General features: G+C 53.1%; 1 protein-coding gene and 1 pseudogene across 1 annotated transcript; both read right to left on the bottom strand.

Moving 5' to 3' along the window:
* Window positions 1–504: 504 nt before the first annotated feature.
* Window positions 505–14,465, bottom strand: NOL6 (nucleolar protein 6). Its single transcript, XM_025852870.2, has 26 exons — window positions 14,142–14,465; window positions 12,856–13,062; window positions 12,654–12,770; window positions 10,026–10,205; window positions 9,262–9,430; window positions 8,905–9,039; window positions 8,657–8,820; window positions 8,450–8,570; window positions 8,171–8,229; window positions 7,986–8,087; window positions 7,666–7,781; window positions 7,319–7,496; window positions 6,370–6,492; window positions 6,048–6,196; window positions 5,816–5,891; window positions 5,413–5,553; window positions 5,153–5,270; window positions 4,913–5,067; window positions 4,646–4,809; window positions 4,171–4,323; window positions 3,869–3,966; window positions 2,979–3,103; window positions 2,765–2,854; window positions 2,146–2,340; window positions 1,928–2,029; window positions 505–1,716 (listed from the first exon to the last, which is right to left on the bottom strand). Exons 1-26 carry the CDS (start codon window positions 14,193–14,195, stop codon window positions 1,567–1,569), a joined length of 3,441 nt encoding a protein of 1,146 aa, XP_025708655.1. The 5' UTR covers window positions 14,196–14,465; the 3' UTR covers window positions 505–1,566.
* LOC112809552 (transcription factor BTF3 pseudogene) lies at window positions 10,957–11,578 on the bottom strand (annotated as a pseudogene).
* Window positions 14,466–17,158: the final 2,693 nt, after the last annotated feature.

Raw genomic sequence — 17,158 nt, 5'->3', positions numbered from 1 at the left:
CTCACAGAATTGGGACAAGAGGAGATCAGGGTCCCCACATGTGGCTTATCGTCTTGAGGAGGAAGCCTGACAGCCGGGCCGCCGAGCTCCTGCCTGCTGCTGAACCTGCTCCCTCATTCAGAAGATGAGAAGTCAAAGTGCATCCTTCACGGGGCTGGTATTACCGTGTGAGCACGCTCCCGCACAGAAGACACGGAAAACGCCTGAGAGCGCCCCACATTTACCAAGCGCTCCACGGACGCCCCCTGCAGCTCTCACCATCCCCACCCCGCCCAGTCTAGGCAGAGTACAAATCATGACTCTCCCTTTTCCCTAAGGTCTTCTGTGGCCCTGCTTCTCCCATCGGCCCTGCTGTACACACCTGTAGCCTCCGTGAGCACAGAACTGTCCTCGGTGCCACAGAGGCGCCAAGAAATCTATGTTCAAACATGTCACCTGTCCCCAAAGAGCTTACGTGTAGGAGACGTGGTTAACACCAGGTGGAAAAGGCAGAGAAGCCAAGAACATGGGGAAATTAGGTGATTTAATTTTAAATCCAAGTTTCAGACAACAGAAGGGTTCACACCACTGTATGCGACTACAAAGTAAACTCAACAGACAATAATCGCTCGATGCTTCAGCGAGAAAGAGCACCTGAGGCTGGGGGTGGGGGAAGGGTTGGAGGAGGAGACACTGTTTGAGCCGAGTCTGGAAAAACATCAAGATTAGGGGAGACAGGGGAGGGAGAGGCTGTCAAAGTGGGGTGTGGACCAGGTGAAAGGAGGCAGCACCCTCCCACCCTGCCCTGGCACAGAGAGCTCCTGGAGAGCGGGCCTGAGGTCCTGCTCCCCTCTGCACGCCTGCTGCAGGGACGCAGGGGGGCAGTTCGTGACACGAACGGGCAGGGGCACGGAGCCGGAGGGACTGAGACACTGAGCGGCCAGGGCAGCACTCAGTACTCCCTGCAGCTCTCCTGGACTAGAGGAGCTGCTGTTCCCCTCGCCCCTTCACCCAGCCAGGCCCTCCTGTCCTCTGTGCTTTTCCACGTCCCACCCTGGAAAGCAACAGCACCCCGCTTAAGGCTGGAATTCTGGGACCCTCAGCAAGTACCTCACCTTCTCTGGGCCCCCTATTTAAAGGCCTGACCCTGCACTGAAGGGCATACCAAGGTCTAGGCACGTATCCTGGCAATGGAAAGGAGACAGAGCCTCAGCCCTGGGCACCTGTCCTCCTCTCCAAGCTTCGGAAACATCCTCGGAAGACAAAAAGAAGCCCGGCCCAGGGCTGTCAGGTGGATGGATCTCCTGGGTTCATTTAGTTCCCTCTCTGAGCTGGCTCACCCTCCTCTTCGGGGAGTTCAGACAGGCCCAGGGGACTCTGTAGGATACCAGGCCCCCGCCCCAGTGCTGAGGTGTCAGACAGAAAACTGGGGCAGGGCTTCTTTGGGGGAACATTTCAGCGTGTTCAGGCCAGCAGTTACTCCACGAAGGATCTGTACGTAGCAAGGGTGAAGGTCATGCCACTGACATCTTACTCCAGAGGTCTGAAGTCCTGCTGTCACCTACAGCTTGCTCCTAGGGCCGGAGATCACACGGTCCACCTCTCACTTCGGGCCTCCACGGCCTGCACCAGGCCTTCGCCCAGGACGGCCAAGTCCTCCAGGATCGCTTCCACATTGGGCACCATCACCAGCTTCCCACCTTGAGACATCACCATGCGCCCCTTTGTGTTGGAGGCCTAGGGGAAGCAGAGAAACATGAATTGAGGTGTCACAAAGGCACACCAGAGACAACATGCAGGGGGTGGAAGGGAGCAGCAGCAGAGGAGACAGATACGCAGGACACATGCTTCACACCTGACCCACAGTCACTCACGGAGCACGCCACGTACAGACAGGCATGCCCACATGGAACCACGTGTACACACTTGAACACACCAGCCAGCGCACCTTAAAGGGCTGGGGCTGGAAGCTGCTGGGCTTCCAGAGAACACCGATCACCTCTCCACCATGCTGGTCATAGAAGAAAAGGGCCAGGTCCCCAAAGGCCTCCTAGGGAAGGGCAGGACACAGATAAGACTACAGGCAGACACCTGAGAGTCACCTCCATGGCCCCAGGTTCACCTGGAAGTCCCTGCCCCAGGTGTAGTCAGCCCTTTAGGGCCTACCCTGAGCTGTGCCAGATAGAGCTGAGGAGGGTCATAGCCCAGCACAGGCATCAGGGAAGAGGGCCCTGGCTCGCTGAGCAGGCCACGGCAGAAGGAGGCAGCTGGGGAGTCCACAGCTTGGCGGTGCCGGGGGATGTGGCGGGGAGACAGGCGGATCAGCACATCATACATATCCAAGGGCGGCCGGAACACTGTCTGAGGAAGGGTGAGGGCGGGGTCAGCAGAGCCCACTGGGAGTTGGGGACTGGACCACAAAGCCTTCTACATGCCCACCTCGCTTTCCTCCTTCCCTTTCGTCTGACCTCCCCCACCCCCGGCCCCACTTAGGGGCCCAAATGCTCATCTGAAAGTGGGAACACCAAGCCCCAGCTGGGGTCGGCTTCACGCTATCAGGAGAAACACAGGCTAGGAGCGTGAGGCCTGGAGAGAGCCAGGGCCCTGGTTCTCCTGCAGGCTCCCCCACTGTCAGGCACCATGGGCAGCTCCAAAGCCCTCTCTGGATTCAGACTCGCCAAACAAGGGGACAGAGCGTCCTGTGAGAGCCCCGACAGCTCCAGACTTCCAGTGTTCAAAGGCGGAATCCCCAGAACCCCAGAGCCACTCTTGGTCAGGGGCTTACCCTGATGTCCCCAGGTCCCCGGGGATCCATCAGCTGCTTCTCTAGGACAGGCAAGGCCTCAGCTGCCAGGACCACAAGCTGCTGTAGTACCTAGAGGAGTACACACACATCAAGTAGATCAGACCTAACCATGGGTCTCTCTTAGGTCAGGCTGGGCCTACTTTTTCCCTGGGGGAATAAAAACACAAATTTGGAGCTAGGGATGGGATTGCACCTGGGGCGAGGGTCCATCCTGTGTCCATACAGAGTTTTTACGATCCTGGGGGGTAACGATGACCATGATTGGGAGTTGTGTCCGAGTTGCCAGGAAGCCACTGCGGATCTCCCCCTGCTCCTCCACTGTGAACAAGAGGGGGTCCTGGGTCAGCCTGCTCCTTTCCCCGGACATGCTCTACTGCCCCAGGTCTTCTGGTGGCCCATCACAGGGATTTTTCCGATGGCCCTCCCCCAAGAGACAAAGGCAATGAAAAGGATACCCTGTTTGCCTCCACTGGGTGGGGCACTAAACTCCCAAGCTCAGGCCAGAGGCAGAATTTTCCACTGCCTGGCACCCCAGTCTAGTTTCCGGGCTTGTACAAGCTGAGGCCTGCCCCTGACCCCCTCCCACCCTATGCTCCCACACACCTGGGGAATTAGGAAGCTGACACCCTCCTCTCTGCTGGGACCAGGAGCTCCTCACGTTACAAGTGGAAATCATCACCCCCACTCCCCAAGAGGTCTGGGCATCTACTCTAATCTGGGCCCTTCCCTGCTCCCCACAAGACTTCTCACCTGGTGTTCAGGGTCCCCCTTCTATTCTCCTCTCCCCTTCACAGCCCCCACCAGGTGGCCTGCTTACCACCCCTAGTCCATCCTGTTTCTGATCGTCATGTGAGCAAACCAGAGCTCTACAGCCTCAGAACTCCCTTCAGCCTTCAGCTGGGCCCCTTCCTCCCAGTAATTCCCCACCCCAAGGCCGTCAGGGTCAGGCACAAATATCTGTGACGGGGAAGGTGCACACACACAAACACCTTGCGACTGACAGGGAAAACCCCATGTGCCCCACTCTGCACTCCACAAACAGTCGTTCCTGCGGGAGTCGGACCCCAGTCCTACCCCCCTTACCAGTGAGCTCGTTGTTGAGGTTGACAATAAGGGGGTTGTTCTTCCAATCAAAGGTTGACACCAAAAAAAGGAACCGAAGGAAGCCCACCTGTGGGGAGCTGAGAAGAAAGAGTGAGCAAAGAGTCTGGGCCCAACCACACATCCCCGGGCTTACCCCATGGTCTAGACACCCTAGACCCCTTGGCAGGGATTGTCTCAGAACCCCTTCCGTCACCTGTTTCAGCTACCCTCTCCCATTTGAACTGAAGGTACAGCCTAAGGGATGAAAGCTGGCCCTGAAGGGAAAAGATGGAGGGAATCACCTGGGAGGGGTGAAGGGCTCAGGGTGCAGGAAAAGAGCAGCAACCACCAGGTCCAGGCTCTCATCGGTGAACCCCTCACCCAGAAGCTGGGCACGCACCCATCGCTTGGCCAGCCGTGCCACACCTGAGAAGGCCGGGTGCTGTTGCTGGAGCCTGTGGACGGGGAAGGGCGTAGTGGTAATGAGCCTCAGGCCCTAAGGGCCCAAGAACAGTATTTCGGCTCAACCACCACCATCGACCCAGTCTTTACCCAAAGTTACCCTCTGTGCTAACACATTCTATACACGATCTCACATACCCCTGACTAATGCCAACAGGTTGGTCCTATAAAATTCCCATTTTACAGATGAGAAATAAGGTCCTGCCCAGAACATAGCCAGTGAAGCGGCAGGGCGAGGGTTCTAAAATTTGTCTGACTCCATAACTCATATCCCTATTACACCATCTGGCCTCCCAGAGAGACAGGTGGCCATACCCGTGCAAGGCGCTGGTGAGCAGGGGCAAGTGCCTCGTGTCCCTCTCCAGGTGGAGGGAGGCAGGTGTGTCCCTCAAGGAGATCATCCCCTCGGGGCTCCGCATTTCCCTCAGGATCTGGGGCTCCCGCTGACAGGCCACACAAACCCGGAACACGAACCCATCCTGTTGAAAGAGGGTGTGAGGTGGGAGATACGGGTCAGCCTGGAGCACACTCACACCCTGGCTCCTCCCTCCCTGGGGAACCCCGACCCTGCACCAGCCTAACCTTGAGGACGTCCGTGTGCGTGGCCGTGGCTCGACACTGCAGCCCATGCTGTTGTGTCAGCAGCTCTGCCAGGCGCAGCTGAAAGGCAGCTCGGACCCGCCGTATGGCCTCAGCGTCCTGTGGCCACTGACCACTGCCCTCCAGGTGACATACCACTAGGAAGAAAAGTAAGAGGTCTCAAGACTGTAGGCTGGAGTGGGAAAGGTTCCTCTCATCCCTCCCAAGAAAGAGGCTCCTCACCGGTCATGGGCTCCACATAGGCTGGACAAGGCTTGTCGGGCCGCGGTAACAGCGAGGCCCGCTCTCGAAGCTGCTCGTAGAAGGAGTAGGCTGGCCGGACTGGGGTAGGTGGGAACACCTATGGAAGAATCAGGGCTGAGGAAGGGGCCTCGGACTGGGAGATGAGTGAACACAGGAATTGGAACGGGGAATACTGGGTGAGCGGGGAGGAGGCGAGGGGTCACCAAGCAGAAAGGGCTCCCTGTCCCCTTGCACCTCACCTCAGTGTAGCGCAGCACCGGGTGAGCTCCCTGCACGGCAGAGACAGTCAGGGGGAGACCTTCCAGCCCCCACAGCAGGCGGCTGAGGTCATCATAGCAACGCACGGCTGCTGCCAAGGCCTCCTCACCTGTGCTGGAGGTCTGAGAAGGAGAACACAGTCAGGAGACCAGGACCCTACAGAACCCGCCCGCCCCCCCCCCCCCCCCCCCCCCCCACCACCACCACCGCCTGGGATTTTGCCGCAGCTCAGGCTGCCGTGGAGCCAGCACCCCCTCTGCTGGACGCTATGGGAAGTGCAGTCTGGCTGAGGTTGCACGTGCCCTCCACCCGCTACCTAATTCCACCACCCAGGCTACTCTGCAACCCCTGGCCTTGACCCCAGCCTTAACGCACGACCCTTACCTCTTTTGGGCTTTGGATCAAAGCGTCCAGAAGGCCCCCCACATAGTGGACACAGGTATCTGGGATGTTGGCATGGCTGGGAAAGGGGCACAGCACAGAGTCAGCGTGGGCATTGAGCCTACTGGAGTAAGCTACTGGACATTAGCTGCTCAGCCCAAAGCCCGGGCCAGACCCTCCTAAAAGGCTCCCCAAGTCCATGGCTGCTTCCTAGCAACCAGATGCTAACACTCACAGTGCCAAAAGGTGAGTGACCACCTGGTGGGGAATAAGACGCTTCTGGGCCATGGAGGCTGCCTCCCAGACCACAGCTTCCCGAATGGCTCCATCCTGGAAACGCCGAAGCTCTGAGCGAGATCCCCAGAACTGGCGGAAGTCAGCAGCCTAAAGAAAGGCAATGGGTGGTAGGAGAAATCAACAAAGATAGGCTCTGTCAAAAATCCCTCACAGGCTCCAATCCAAGTGGCATGAGGATAATCCACACCACTTCTGCCAGTACACAGCCTGGACTTCCCAAGACAGGGCCAAATCATCCCCCAGACTCCAGGGCTCCTCACCTCAGGCTGGTTGGCCTCTGGACCTAGCTCGAGGACACTGGTCAGCCCCTCAGGCCGGAGGAGCAATCCCAGGGTCAGGGTCCCAGAGTCTCTGTGCTTCGGTGGATCTTGGCTGATGTCCCACTACAGGGTTTAAAAAGGCTGAACTCAACCCAAGAATGCCCCAGCTTCGTCTAGAAACCCACTTTCCAACTAGGTAGAAAGATCTAGGGGCACCTGGGTGTCTCAGTTGGTTAAGTGTCTGCCTTTGGCTTGGGTCGTGATCCCGGGGTCCTGGGATCGAGCCCCACATCAGGCTCCTTGCTCAGTGAGGAGCCTGCTTCTCCCTCTGCCTCTGCCCCTCCCGCTACTCGCACGCGCACACTCTCTCTCTCTAATGGGTAAAATCTTTTTTTTTTCTTTTTAAGATTTTATTTATTTATTTGACAGAGACAGAGATGGCAAGAGCAGGAACACAAGCAGGGGAAGTGGGTGAGGGAGAAGCAGGCTTCCCGCGGAGCAGGGAGCCCAATGCAGGGCTCGATCCCAGGACTCTGGGATCATGACCTGAGCCGAAGGCAGATGCTTAACGACTGAGCCACCCAGGTGCCCCTAATGAATAAAATCTCTATAAAAAAAATTTTTTTTATAAAAACCTTTTTTTTTAAAGATTTTATTTATTTATTAGAGAACAAGTGAGAGAGAAACAGCATGAGAGGGGAGAAGGTCAGAGGGAGAAGCAGGCTTCCCACTGAGCCGGGAGCCCGATGCGGGAGTCGATCCCAGGACCCCAGGACCACGACCCGAGCCGAAGGCAGTCGCCCAACCAACTGAGCCACCCAGGCGCCCTATAAAAAAATTTTTAAAAAAGAAAGATCTAACTAGAGGAATGGTGTGTCTTTTGTATCCCCTGGGACCCTGGATCTAGTCCCCCTTAAGCCCACAAACTCCCCACCCCACAGCACCTCACCTCTGACACCGGGGGCCGAGAGTGGGCCAGCAGGTGCAGGCGGGACCCCAGACCCTGCTCCAAGAGGGAGGTCAGGGGGCCCAAAGCAGCTGAAACATAGTCCCCACCAAGATCCTGCAGCTCTGGCCACAGCTTTAGCCGGTGACATGCTGCCTGTAGGCGACTCAGTGGATGGAGACTAGAGGGGCATAGAGGGACAAAGAGACAGAACGAGGTGCTGCTGACCCAAAGCCCACCCCCCACCCCAAAATGAGGAAGATCTGAACACCGACCTGAGCACCTCTGCCCCATCACTGTAGCCCCAGGGAAAAGGACCCACTGACATAGCCTGCCGGCCCTAAACTTACTGCAAGACGTGGTCAAAAGCCCGGATCATGGGTTTGGGAGTCATCAACAGAAGCTGGAATCCGTCATCAGCTCTACCGTCCAGCAATGCCATAGACAGCCGTGCCTCATGCTGTACCTACGGCCACAAGATAAACAGGGAACTCACATGTGAGACTTATGACCACTATACCCCTCCCTTCATTGACCTGAGGGCTCAGACCAAGAGACATGCCTGACCTAAGCTCTTTGGAGAGGAGTTGCTGGGGCTCTGGGACTGGCAGAAGGGACAGAATCTGGACTGGGACATCAGAGGTACCCAGGAGTGGGGGACAATTGGTACCTGGTGGTAAGTAGAGGCAGTAACATCAGCACAGAGGTTGAGATAGCCTGAGGAGTCCAGGAAGACAACAGGGAAGGCCTGGTGGAAGTCAGCCAGGGCCGGCTTGGAGGCACAGAGAGAAGCCAGTCAGGGTTGGGGCCTTACCTTCAAGCCTCCTTGCCCAGACCCAGCCCTGCCCCACTCACCAAGGAGGGATCTGAGCTGAGACATAAGCTGATCCCGTTGACTGTCAAATCTGTGGTGGCTGAAGTGAGCCAGAGAAGGTGGGTGTGTCAGAAGGTATCCTGTCCCAGGGGACCCAGCCCTAATGACACTCTCCCTCTGGTCAGGTGGCTGCAACTACCTGCCTCTAGAATTCAGTTTGCTCAATTGTCTGATGGCAAGAAACTGAATGATCCCTGATAGGATGAGAGGATTCACAGGAAGAGTGGAACCCTTGGCCTTTCTGGGTCTAGCCACCTTACCCAGAAACTGCAAGACACTCCTCAGGACCTGGTAGCCGCTCATAGTGGTGTGGATCTTGCGTGTAGACACAAGGAAAGCAACCAGCATGGAGACAAGGAACCCACTGAACCCTCCCAGGCCCTGAAAAAGAGATGGAGAGAGAGGCCCAAGCTCAGGCCCAGCCCGCCACTCAATGAGGCAGGGAAGCTGGGCCACTCCCAGCTCACCTTGTCCAGTTCCCGCTGCCGCAGCCAGACCTTCAGAAGTGCCACACCATCCTTCAGCCCCAAGGCTGAACCCAGCACAGTGGACAGCAGCTGCACATGGGACTCAAGGGTCATGTCCTGCAGGACCCATGTGTTATAGTGGGGGGTGGGAGGCTCTGGGCTACCTGTGGGAGAGGGGAAGCCATGGGAGGAGAAATCCCCACAACATCCTTCCCTTCAGCTCTACCTGGATACCACTGCATGCTTACCATCCCCTGGGGGACTCTGCCCTCGGTACCAGGCAGAGCGCACGTTGTTCTTAGATGGCAACAGGCGGCACGGGCGGAAGAAGTCAGGTGGAGGGCACGGATGCAGACGTACGGTGACCAGGCGCTCATCCTTCCCTGGGGGGAGACAGGGAGTGCCAAGATTCTGCCAGGTGGGCCCCTGGACCACTCTCCTCCTCCGTGAGGGCCCACGCCCTCCCACCTTAGAATCTGAGGTCCTTACACCTTCCCCCTCAAACTTGAAGCCCAAACCGCTCACCTTGGACTTAAGGTCCCCACACCTCCCCCACTAGATCTGTCACCCCAGACTGTGCCTTCAGCCCAGTGTGTGCCTCTCACCATGTGGCCGAAGCAGCAGTGACGGTTTCAGGTGGCAGCCCCTGGTGTAAGAGAAACGAACACTGCCGAAGAAGGGGTCTTGGCCCAGGTGGTGAGCCAAGTGGGCCAGGTAGAGAGCACGCTTGCGGAAGTAGCGCTGGTTCAACCCATCCTTGTCCTGTAGGATCTCCTGGTGAGGGTCAGAAGGGAGAGACGACCAGGCACATAAGTGCTTGTTAGAGAGCTTGGTGGCCAGGATGAAGCCAACGTGCGTCACAGTTTAGAAACCTCAGGGATCTTTGCAACTGGCCAGAGTGTCTGAACCAGGACTAGCAACAATATACTTAGTTCTCAGATGAGGAAGGCAAAGTTCCGAATGGCAGCAGCTGACCCAAGGGCACATTTAAGCTGCCCTCAAGAAGACAGCAGAAGAGCAAATTTTGTTTCTTTGTTTGTTTGTTGTTGTTGTTAAAGATTTTATTTATTTATTTATTTATTTATTTATTGGAGAGAGCGAGAGAGAGCGCACAAACGGGGGGAGAGGGAGAAGCAGGCTCCCCACTAAGCCAGGAGCCCAACGTGGGGCTCGATCCCAAGACCCTGGGATTATGACTGAGCCGAAGGCAGACGCTTCACCAACTGAGCCACCCAGGTGCCCCTGCTCTTTTGATTTCCAGTTCAGATTTCAACCCTCTGGCAAGTGACAGGTGGGAAGGAAAGAGGGACCCAGGAATTTGTAGGTGATGAAGGAACAGGACCCTCATCCCCCAAATACTGGACCTCACCCTGGGCATGGTCACTGCCATGTCCACGTTGATGTCCGGCCGGACGCAGGTACCCAGAAGGTAGCTGCCCACAACAATGACCTGGGCTGGTGGCAGGAAGCGGAAACAGCCCTTCACGGTATAGGGCACTTGGTGGAGGGGTACTCGAACCCCAGCTGGGAGCCAGGTCTGGTCAGTCAGCTGTGGGGACAGAGACGGTGATACACAGTAATTTGATTGCCGTCCTGACGTGTCCTCCTTGATGTCTAGTAGACGTCTCAAATTAAACACATCAACACATTTGAAAACAAACTCCTGCTCTTTCTGTAAACATGTCTTCCTCATTAAGGCAACTTCATACTAGTTGCTCAAGCCCAAAACCTTCAAATCACCTCGACTCATCTCCGTTAAGAACACCCATTTCACCTTCAAGAGCATCCAGACACTGACCACTTCTCTACTTCTCCATCCTAGTCTGAGATGCCACCACTTTCCAGAGGATCACCACATAATAGGTTTCTAACTAGTCTCCCTGATTTTACCTTTATCTCCCTCCATTCTACTCTTTTTTTTTTTTTTGAAGATTTTATTTATTTATTTGTCAGAGAGAGAGCATGAGCACAAGCAGGGGGAGTGGCAGGCAGAGAGAGAAGCAGGCTCCTCACTGAACAAGGAGCCCGATGCGGGGCTCGATCCCAGGACCCTGGGATTATGACTGAGCCGGAGGCAGACGCTTCACCAACTGAGCCACCCAGGTGCCCCTCCATTCTACTTTCAACACAACAGTCTGAGTGAACGTTTTGTTTTTTGGGGTTTTTTTCCCCCCTAGGCAAAGCCCTCCACCGGAGACCTTCGTTTCAAACTTTATTCCCAGGCTTCTTCAGCTTAATTAGCTGCAAAGAATGAATTGTGTATAAGAAAAAACTGAAAAGAGCCGCAGTGTCCGAGGGGCTTGGGCTTAAAAATATTAGAGATGCAGATTTTATCAGATCCATGAACAAAATTTTAAAAAGCAGTCATAATATAAAATAGCAGCTCCCAGTAACTTCTTCAAGTTTTATCTTCTTCAGAAGTTGACTCAGTTCAGTTTGCTTCATTCTTGGAAGCTTCATCAGAATTCTCCACAAGATCTGGAACTTCATCCTCCTCCTCCTCTCCGGTAGCAGGTGGTGCTTTTCCATCCACACATTGTTTGGGCAGAGCTTCAGCCAGTCTTCTTCAACTAGTCAGACTGTCGGCACCAAGTTGGTTTAAGATACTGGGTGGCATTTCTGTCAGCCGCTTTGTCTCAGCGTGGCCTGGAATGGCTGAAGTGTTTGCTGCCAGTGATGCCTGAACTTTGGGGTTGTTAAAGTGGATCACTGGTCCTTGGTTTGTGAACATATTCACTTCTTCAATACCACAGATATTGTTTACCCCTAACTTCTTTAAGGAGAACTGAAGTTTCTTATCATCTGCTGTAGCCGTTCTATGAACCACCTTCTTCTTTCGGCGAGCAGTTCCTTTCCCACCAATGCACACTTGTGCTTGCAGCTTGGCGAGTTTCTCCTGGTTCATGATAGTTTCTTTCATCTTGTTGGAGTGGAAATGGGACCGAGAGGGGGAATAGGGCTGATGCTCAGGGGGTCTCGGGTGGACCAGGTGAGATTAGGTGCACACACGCGGGGACGCAAGATGGCAGCTAGAGCTGAGTGAACGTTTTGTTTTGTTTTTTTTAAGATTTTATTTATTCATTTGAGACACAGAGATACAGAGAGAGAGAGCATGAGCAGGGAGAGAGGCAGAGGGAGAAGGAGAAGCAGGCTCCCCACCAAGCCAGGAGACCGATGTGGGGCTCAATGCCAGGACCCTGGGATCATGACCTGAGCCGAAGGCAGATGCTTAACCATCTGAGCCACCCAGGCGCCCCTGAGTGAACGTTTTTAAAATGAAGTTAGATCACATCACTGCTTCACCAAAAAATGTCCCATCAGTGGTTTCTCATTTCATACCGAGCAACAGCCAAAGTCCTTGTTTCATTGTACAAGGCCCTGCATGGAATGCCTCCTTCCTCCATTGCCTTTTTGCCTTTCTGAACGCATCTCCTATTTTCTCCTCATTCAATCCAAGGAACATACCAGACTTATTCCTTTGAGCCTTTAGTGCTGGCTAGTTCCCCTTCCTGGCATGCTCTTCCTCCCTTAGATATCTATATGGCTGACTCATGTCCTTCAAATCTTCACCCTAATGTCACTTCAATGAGGCCTACCTCAACCACGCTATTTAAAATTGCAAACCACTCCCATCCTCTGATATCCCCACAATCCCTTTGCCTTGCCCTTTCTCTTTTGCCCATAGTGCTTACCACTTTCTGACACTGCCACACAGTTTACCTGCCACGGTTATTTTCTACTATCCATAAGCCCAGCACTAGAAAATAGACTGCTTTGTTCACTGACATATCCTAAGAATACAACAACTACTGCAAGGAACATAAGTGTTTGCTGAACAAACGAACACATGGTTGACTATACTTGCAGTTGAGCCTCCTGGCAGTGAAAATGAGCTCCTTAGCACCCCACCCCCTCTGGAGAAGAGCAGGCCCTGTTTCAGATGCCCAAACTGAGGACCTCTCCGGGGCTTTCCATTTCTTCACACTACCTGCCTTACCTCTGTCCTAGGAGTTGAGGGCACCTTCAGGACCCGGTGGTTGACCTCCCGTAGGAAAGTGTCGATCCGCTCCTTCTTCTTCTCTGGTAGCCTCACTTCCTTTAGTAGTTCCTCTACCTGAAAGAAAAGACAGGGGAGAGTCCTTCAGCCTCAGGGTCCCGGGCCCACCCCTCTAACCGAAGCCCCAGCCACCCAATAGTACCTGTAAACGAAGCAAGCTGGAGTGGAAGAGACTCTCAGTCTCCCGAAGGCGAGTCAGCTCCTCATTGGTAGGCTCCTTATACAGTTCTGCCCGGCTAAGCTTCACTGGCTGCAGGAGGCCCTCCACTGGAGACCCAGCCAAGGCATGCTTCTTTGAGGACTCCTTCTTTCCCTCCTTGCCTGTGCCTTCCAGAGCTGGTTCCATCACCTGTGGCCAGTGAGGAGAGCAGCCACTGTGAGGTCACAGATGTCTAGCATCCACTGTCTGAAGTGCCACCATGATAGGATATGGGCAAAAGCTTCAAGGCTCCTTTTCACTCTTTTGAATGGGAGTCAGACTGTAAAACTCAGGATTATCATTACTTAGAAGAACATTCCTGAGCTCTAGGCTGAAAACTCCTTGAGTTGAGGGCTCCTTGTCTATGTGACAGCACTAGCATGGAGCCCTGCCTGGAGTTGGGGGTAGGGTTAGTTGTTCACTGAGCCCTGACCTAAGCAATGCTTGAGCTCCTTGTATTTCCGGTATATGCACCAGGGAGCTTCCTCTTTTTCTGGGTTAGTCCTGGGAATCTGCAAATGCCACCTCCACTCTTGCCCTATCCTAATCCTGCCAGGCTCTACCCCTGTCAGGAAGCCCCGACTATAGACTACATCAGTACAAGTGGTCAGTGTTGGAAAGAACTAGGACCTCAATATACATATGTACTACTGCCTCTGTAAAATATACTCAGTAAATCATCCAATCCTCAGTAATCTGGGCAGAAAATGTACACTTGGAGGGAGCCTCTGAGCTCAAGATTCCACAGTTAAAATACCTATTCTGTAAGCAGGCTTCACACCCTGGTCTGCAGGATCCCAAACCTTCTCCCCTACAGCCCTGGGCCCCGCCCCCACTCCACGGTCCTACAGGGTGAGAGCCCTACTGAGGGGTTCCAGAAGCACCACCATGTGCCCTCTGTTACAGCGGCGAGGACAGAACTGGGCACAAGAAGTTAGATCTCGCACAATGACAACGAGGAAGACCTGGTTAGGAAAATGACCTGGTTAGGTCTCCTCAACTTCCAGGTGCACAGCTCTCGAAGGAGTAAGCTCAATAAGCTTTACTGCTTCTATCCAAATAACGCCAGGTTCCATCTCCCCTGAGTGTCTCAGTGCCCTAGACTGGAAACGTGGTAGAATAAGGCTCTTCCCGAAGGGACCGCCTTCGCGCCCCTCGCCGGCGAGCTGCCAGTCTCTGCCACCTCTCGCACGTGGAAAGCCCTCTTTCCTCCCAGACAGCTCACCCACCTCTGGCTCCCCAGCAGCTCCGCGATTCTCTGCTCCCGCAGGCGCCGGCCCCATAACTCGGGGCCAGTTCTTGCTCCAGCACTTCGGATTCAAAGCCCAAGTACTCGGCACAACTTCTTCCCACGTCGGCAGAAGTGCTGAAGCCCTCCGCAGAATAACCGAAGCCTGGCAACAGAACTGCCAAAGGTTTGCGGTAAACTCCCCGCACCGCGTGGGGACGAGCCTCGTGCAGCAGGACTCCGCCCAGTTCCAGAACCATTGGGTGAGTGCCCGAAGAATCGCTGGCCATTGGCATCTGTCACTCCCCAGGACCGCCCATCATGGGGGAGGGGCCAACCTGGGTTCTCCCATTTACGGTCTCTTTGCGACGCCACACCGGAAGCCTGTCTGCAGCTTAGCGGGCGCTTTCTTTTCCTCACTTCCGCAGCTTGCGTCGAAAGGAGAAGGGCGGAGCTAGTTTTGGCACTGGAGACTATTTACACCAGTGATTCCTATCCTTTTTTTCATCTACTACGTTTTATCAAATAAACAGTTCTGTCAGTTCTACCTTCAAAATATGTCTTAAATTTATTCATTCTTCTCTGTCTTTAGTGCCAAATTTAGTCCAAGTCACATCATCTTCTGCCTAAATTATAACTGGTTCCAGTTTATTAAAATTTTCCAAATCTACTAAAATATTGTAGTAATAATAGAGTGAACGCCTTCACCTATCCATCATAACTTAGTGTTTGTCTTGGGCGCCTGGCTCAGTTGGTTAAGCATCTGCCTTCCCCTCAGGTCATGATCTCAGTGTCCTGGAATCAAGTCCCACATGGGGTTCCCTGCTCGGCAGGGAGTCTGCTTTTCCCTCTCCCTCTGCCCCTCCGACTGCTTGTGCGCTCTCCATTGCGCGCGTTCTCTCTCTCAAATAAAATTCTTAAGTTAAAAAAAAAGTTTGCTTTTGTCAAATCTGTCTTTATGCATTTACATACTGTTTTGCAAAACCACGGGAGAATTAGTTGCACACATCCCTGAATACTTTCGCATATATGTAATAAGAACAAGGACGAATCATAGTCCAATTATAAAATTCAGGAAATTTAAGCTTGATTCAATACTATTCAAATTTTGGGACGCCTGGGTGGCTCAGTTGGTTAAGCGACTGCCTTCGGCTCAGGTCATGATCCTGGAGTCCCGGGATCGAGTCCCACATCGGGCTCCCTGCTCAGCAGGGAGTCTGCTTCTCCCTCTGACCCTCTTCCCTCTCGTGCTCTCTATCTCTCATTCTCTCTCTCAAATAAATAAATAAAATCTTTAAAAAAAATACTATTCAAATTTTGCTGATTATCCGAAAAATACCCTTTACATAGTAGCATTTTATTTCCTGATGCAACATCATGCATCAGTTTGGTTGTCATGTTTCTCTTCTCTCTCTTAATCTAAGAACACTTGTGAGCTCTCCTTTTTTGGTCTTTCATGACAACTTTTTTTTTTAAAGATCTTATTGATTTATTTCACAGAGAGATAGCGAGAGCAGGAACACAAGCAGGGGGAGTGGGAGAGGGGGAAGCAGGCTTCCCGCCGAGCAGGGAGCCCGATGCGGGGCTCGATCCCGAATCATGACCTGAGCCGAAGGCAGACGCTTAAAGACTGAACCACCCAGAAGCCCCTCATGACATTTTTTTTTCCTCATGACATTTTTGAAGAGTATAGGACAGTTTCATTCAATAGCTTTTTCGTACAGTACGCGTATATATGCATATATGTAGTTACAAGTGTATATACAATATACATATGTAAAAATTACATAGACACACATACATATAGAATTACATCTATGCATATAATTATACAATATATGATTACATATAAATATAATTACATATATACATATAGAAAATTACATAAGGGTACGGCTTGAATATTCATATACCAAACATACCCATGTAACCAGCTCCCAGAAAAGAAACAACATTTCCTGAACCTTTAGAATTTCCCCTCGGGTGCCTGGGTGGCTCAGATGGTTAAGCGTCTGCCTTCGGCTCAGGTCATGATCCCGGCATCCTGGGATGGAGTCCTGCATCGGGCTCCCTGCTCCTTGGGAGCCTGCTTCTCCCTCTGCCTCTCTCTCTATCTCTCATGAGTAAGTAAATAAAATCTTTAAAAAATAAATAAATAAATAAAGATATAGAATTTCCCCTCATTCTGCCATCTAGTCATTATGTCCCAACAGTAACTCCTATCCTGACTTCTAATAGCACAGATTAATTTATTAATTCATGCAATAGCTTGTAAAGGAATTTTTCAGTGGTCTTCTTCAATCCCTTTCCATGTGGTTGCCAGAATGAGTGTTCCAAAACTATCATTCTATCATGTCACTCTCCTTTTAAAAAATTCATCAGTGCCCCCGGCACCTGGGTCGCTTCAGTTGGTTAAAAGTCTGACTCAGTCTCAGCTTGGGTCTTGATCTCAGGGTCCTGAATTCAATCCTCATGTTGCAGGATTTTTTTCTCCACCGGTGCCCTCGGTTTTTGGTCATGCCTCTTCGAAGAATGAAGAGATAAGCCAGACAGAGTGGTGGGCAGCAGAGCAAGGTTTATTGAGTGATAGCAAAGTGACAGTACAAAGCTCCCAAGGAGGGAAGGTACCCCAAGAGGTTGCCACCGGAATTTCTAAGTCTAGGGGTTTTTATGGGCTTGTTGGCGGGCTGTTTTAATCTGATTAACCCTCCCTGCGCCTGTCATCCAATCAGGTTTTTGTCCTATGGGAAAGGTTGGAGATCTCCTTCCAGAGTGGGTGTAAAATCCTTTTATGGGTGGTTTCCTCTTAGGTCCCCGCCTGCCTGCCTTCCAGCTATCCTTCATCACTGGTGTTGGGCTCCATGCCCAGCATGGAGCCTGCTTAAAACAAAAAACAAAAAACAAAAAACGGGGGCACCTGGGTGGCTCAGTTGTTAAGCGTCTGCCTTCAGCTCAGGTCGTGATCCCAGGGTCCTGGGATAGAGCCCAGCATCAGGCTCCTTGCTCAGCAGGAGGCCT

Source organism: Callorhinus ursinus, unplaced genomic scaffold (genome assembly GCF_003265705.2).
Source record: "Callorhinus ursinus isolate GAN/ISIS: 27379988/994484 unplaced genomic scaffold, GSC_fseal_2.0 scaffold42, whole genome shotgun sequence".
Lineage (NCBI taxonomy): Eukaryota > Metazoa > Chordata > Mammalia > Carnivora > Otariidae > Callorhinus > Callorhinus ursinus.
Note: the sequence above shows the minus strand (reverse complement) of the source record. Positions and strands in the feature narration are given on the sequence as shown.

Excerpts from the sequence above, each read along its gene's own strand:
- NOL6 (XM_025852870.2), bottom strand. The coding sequence starts at position 14,195 with ATGGGGCCGGCGCCTGCGGGAGCAGAGAATCGCGGAGCTGCTGGGGAG. Across the intron at positions 9,040-9,261 it reads ACTGCTGCTTCGGCCACATG|GGAAGGATGAGCGCCTGGTC; the intron begins GTGAGAGGCACA and ends GTCTCCCCCCAG. Across the intron at positions 5,554-5,815 it reads TGATCCAAAGCCCAAAAGAG|ACCTCCAGCACAGGTGAGGA; the intron begins GTAAGGGTCGTG and ends TCTCCTTCTCAG.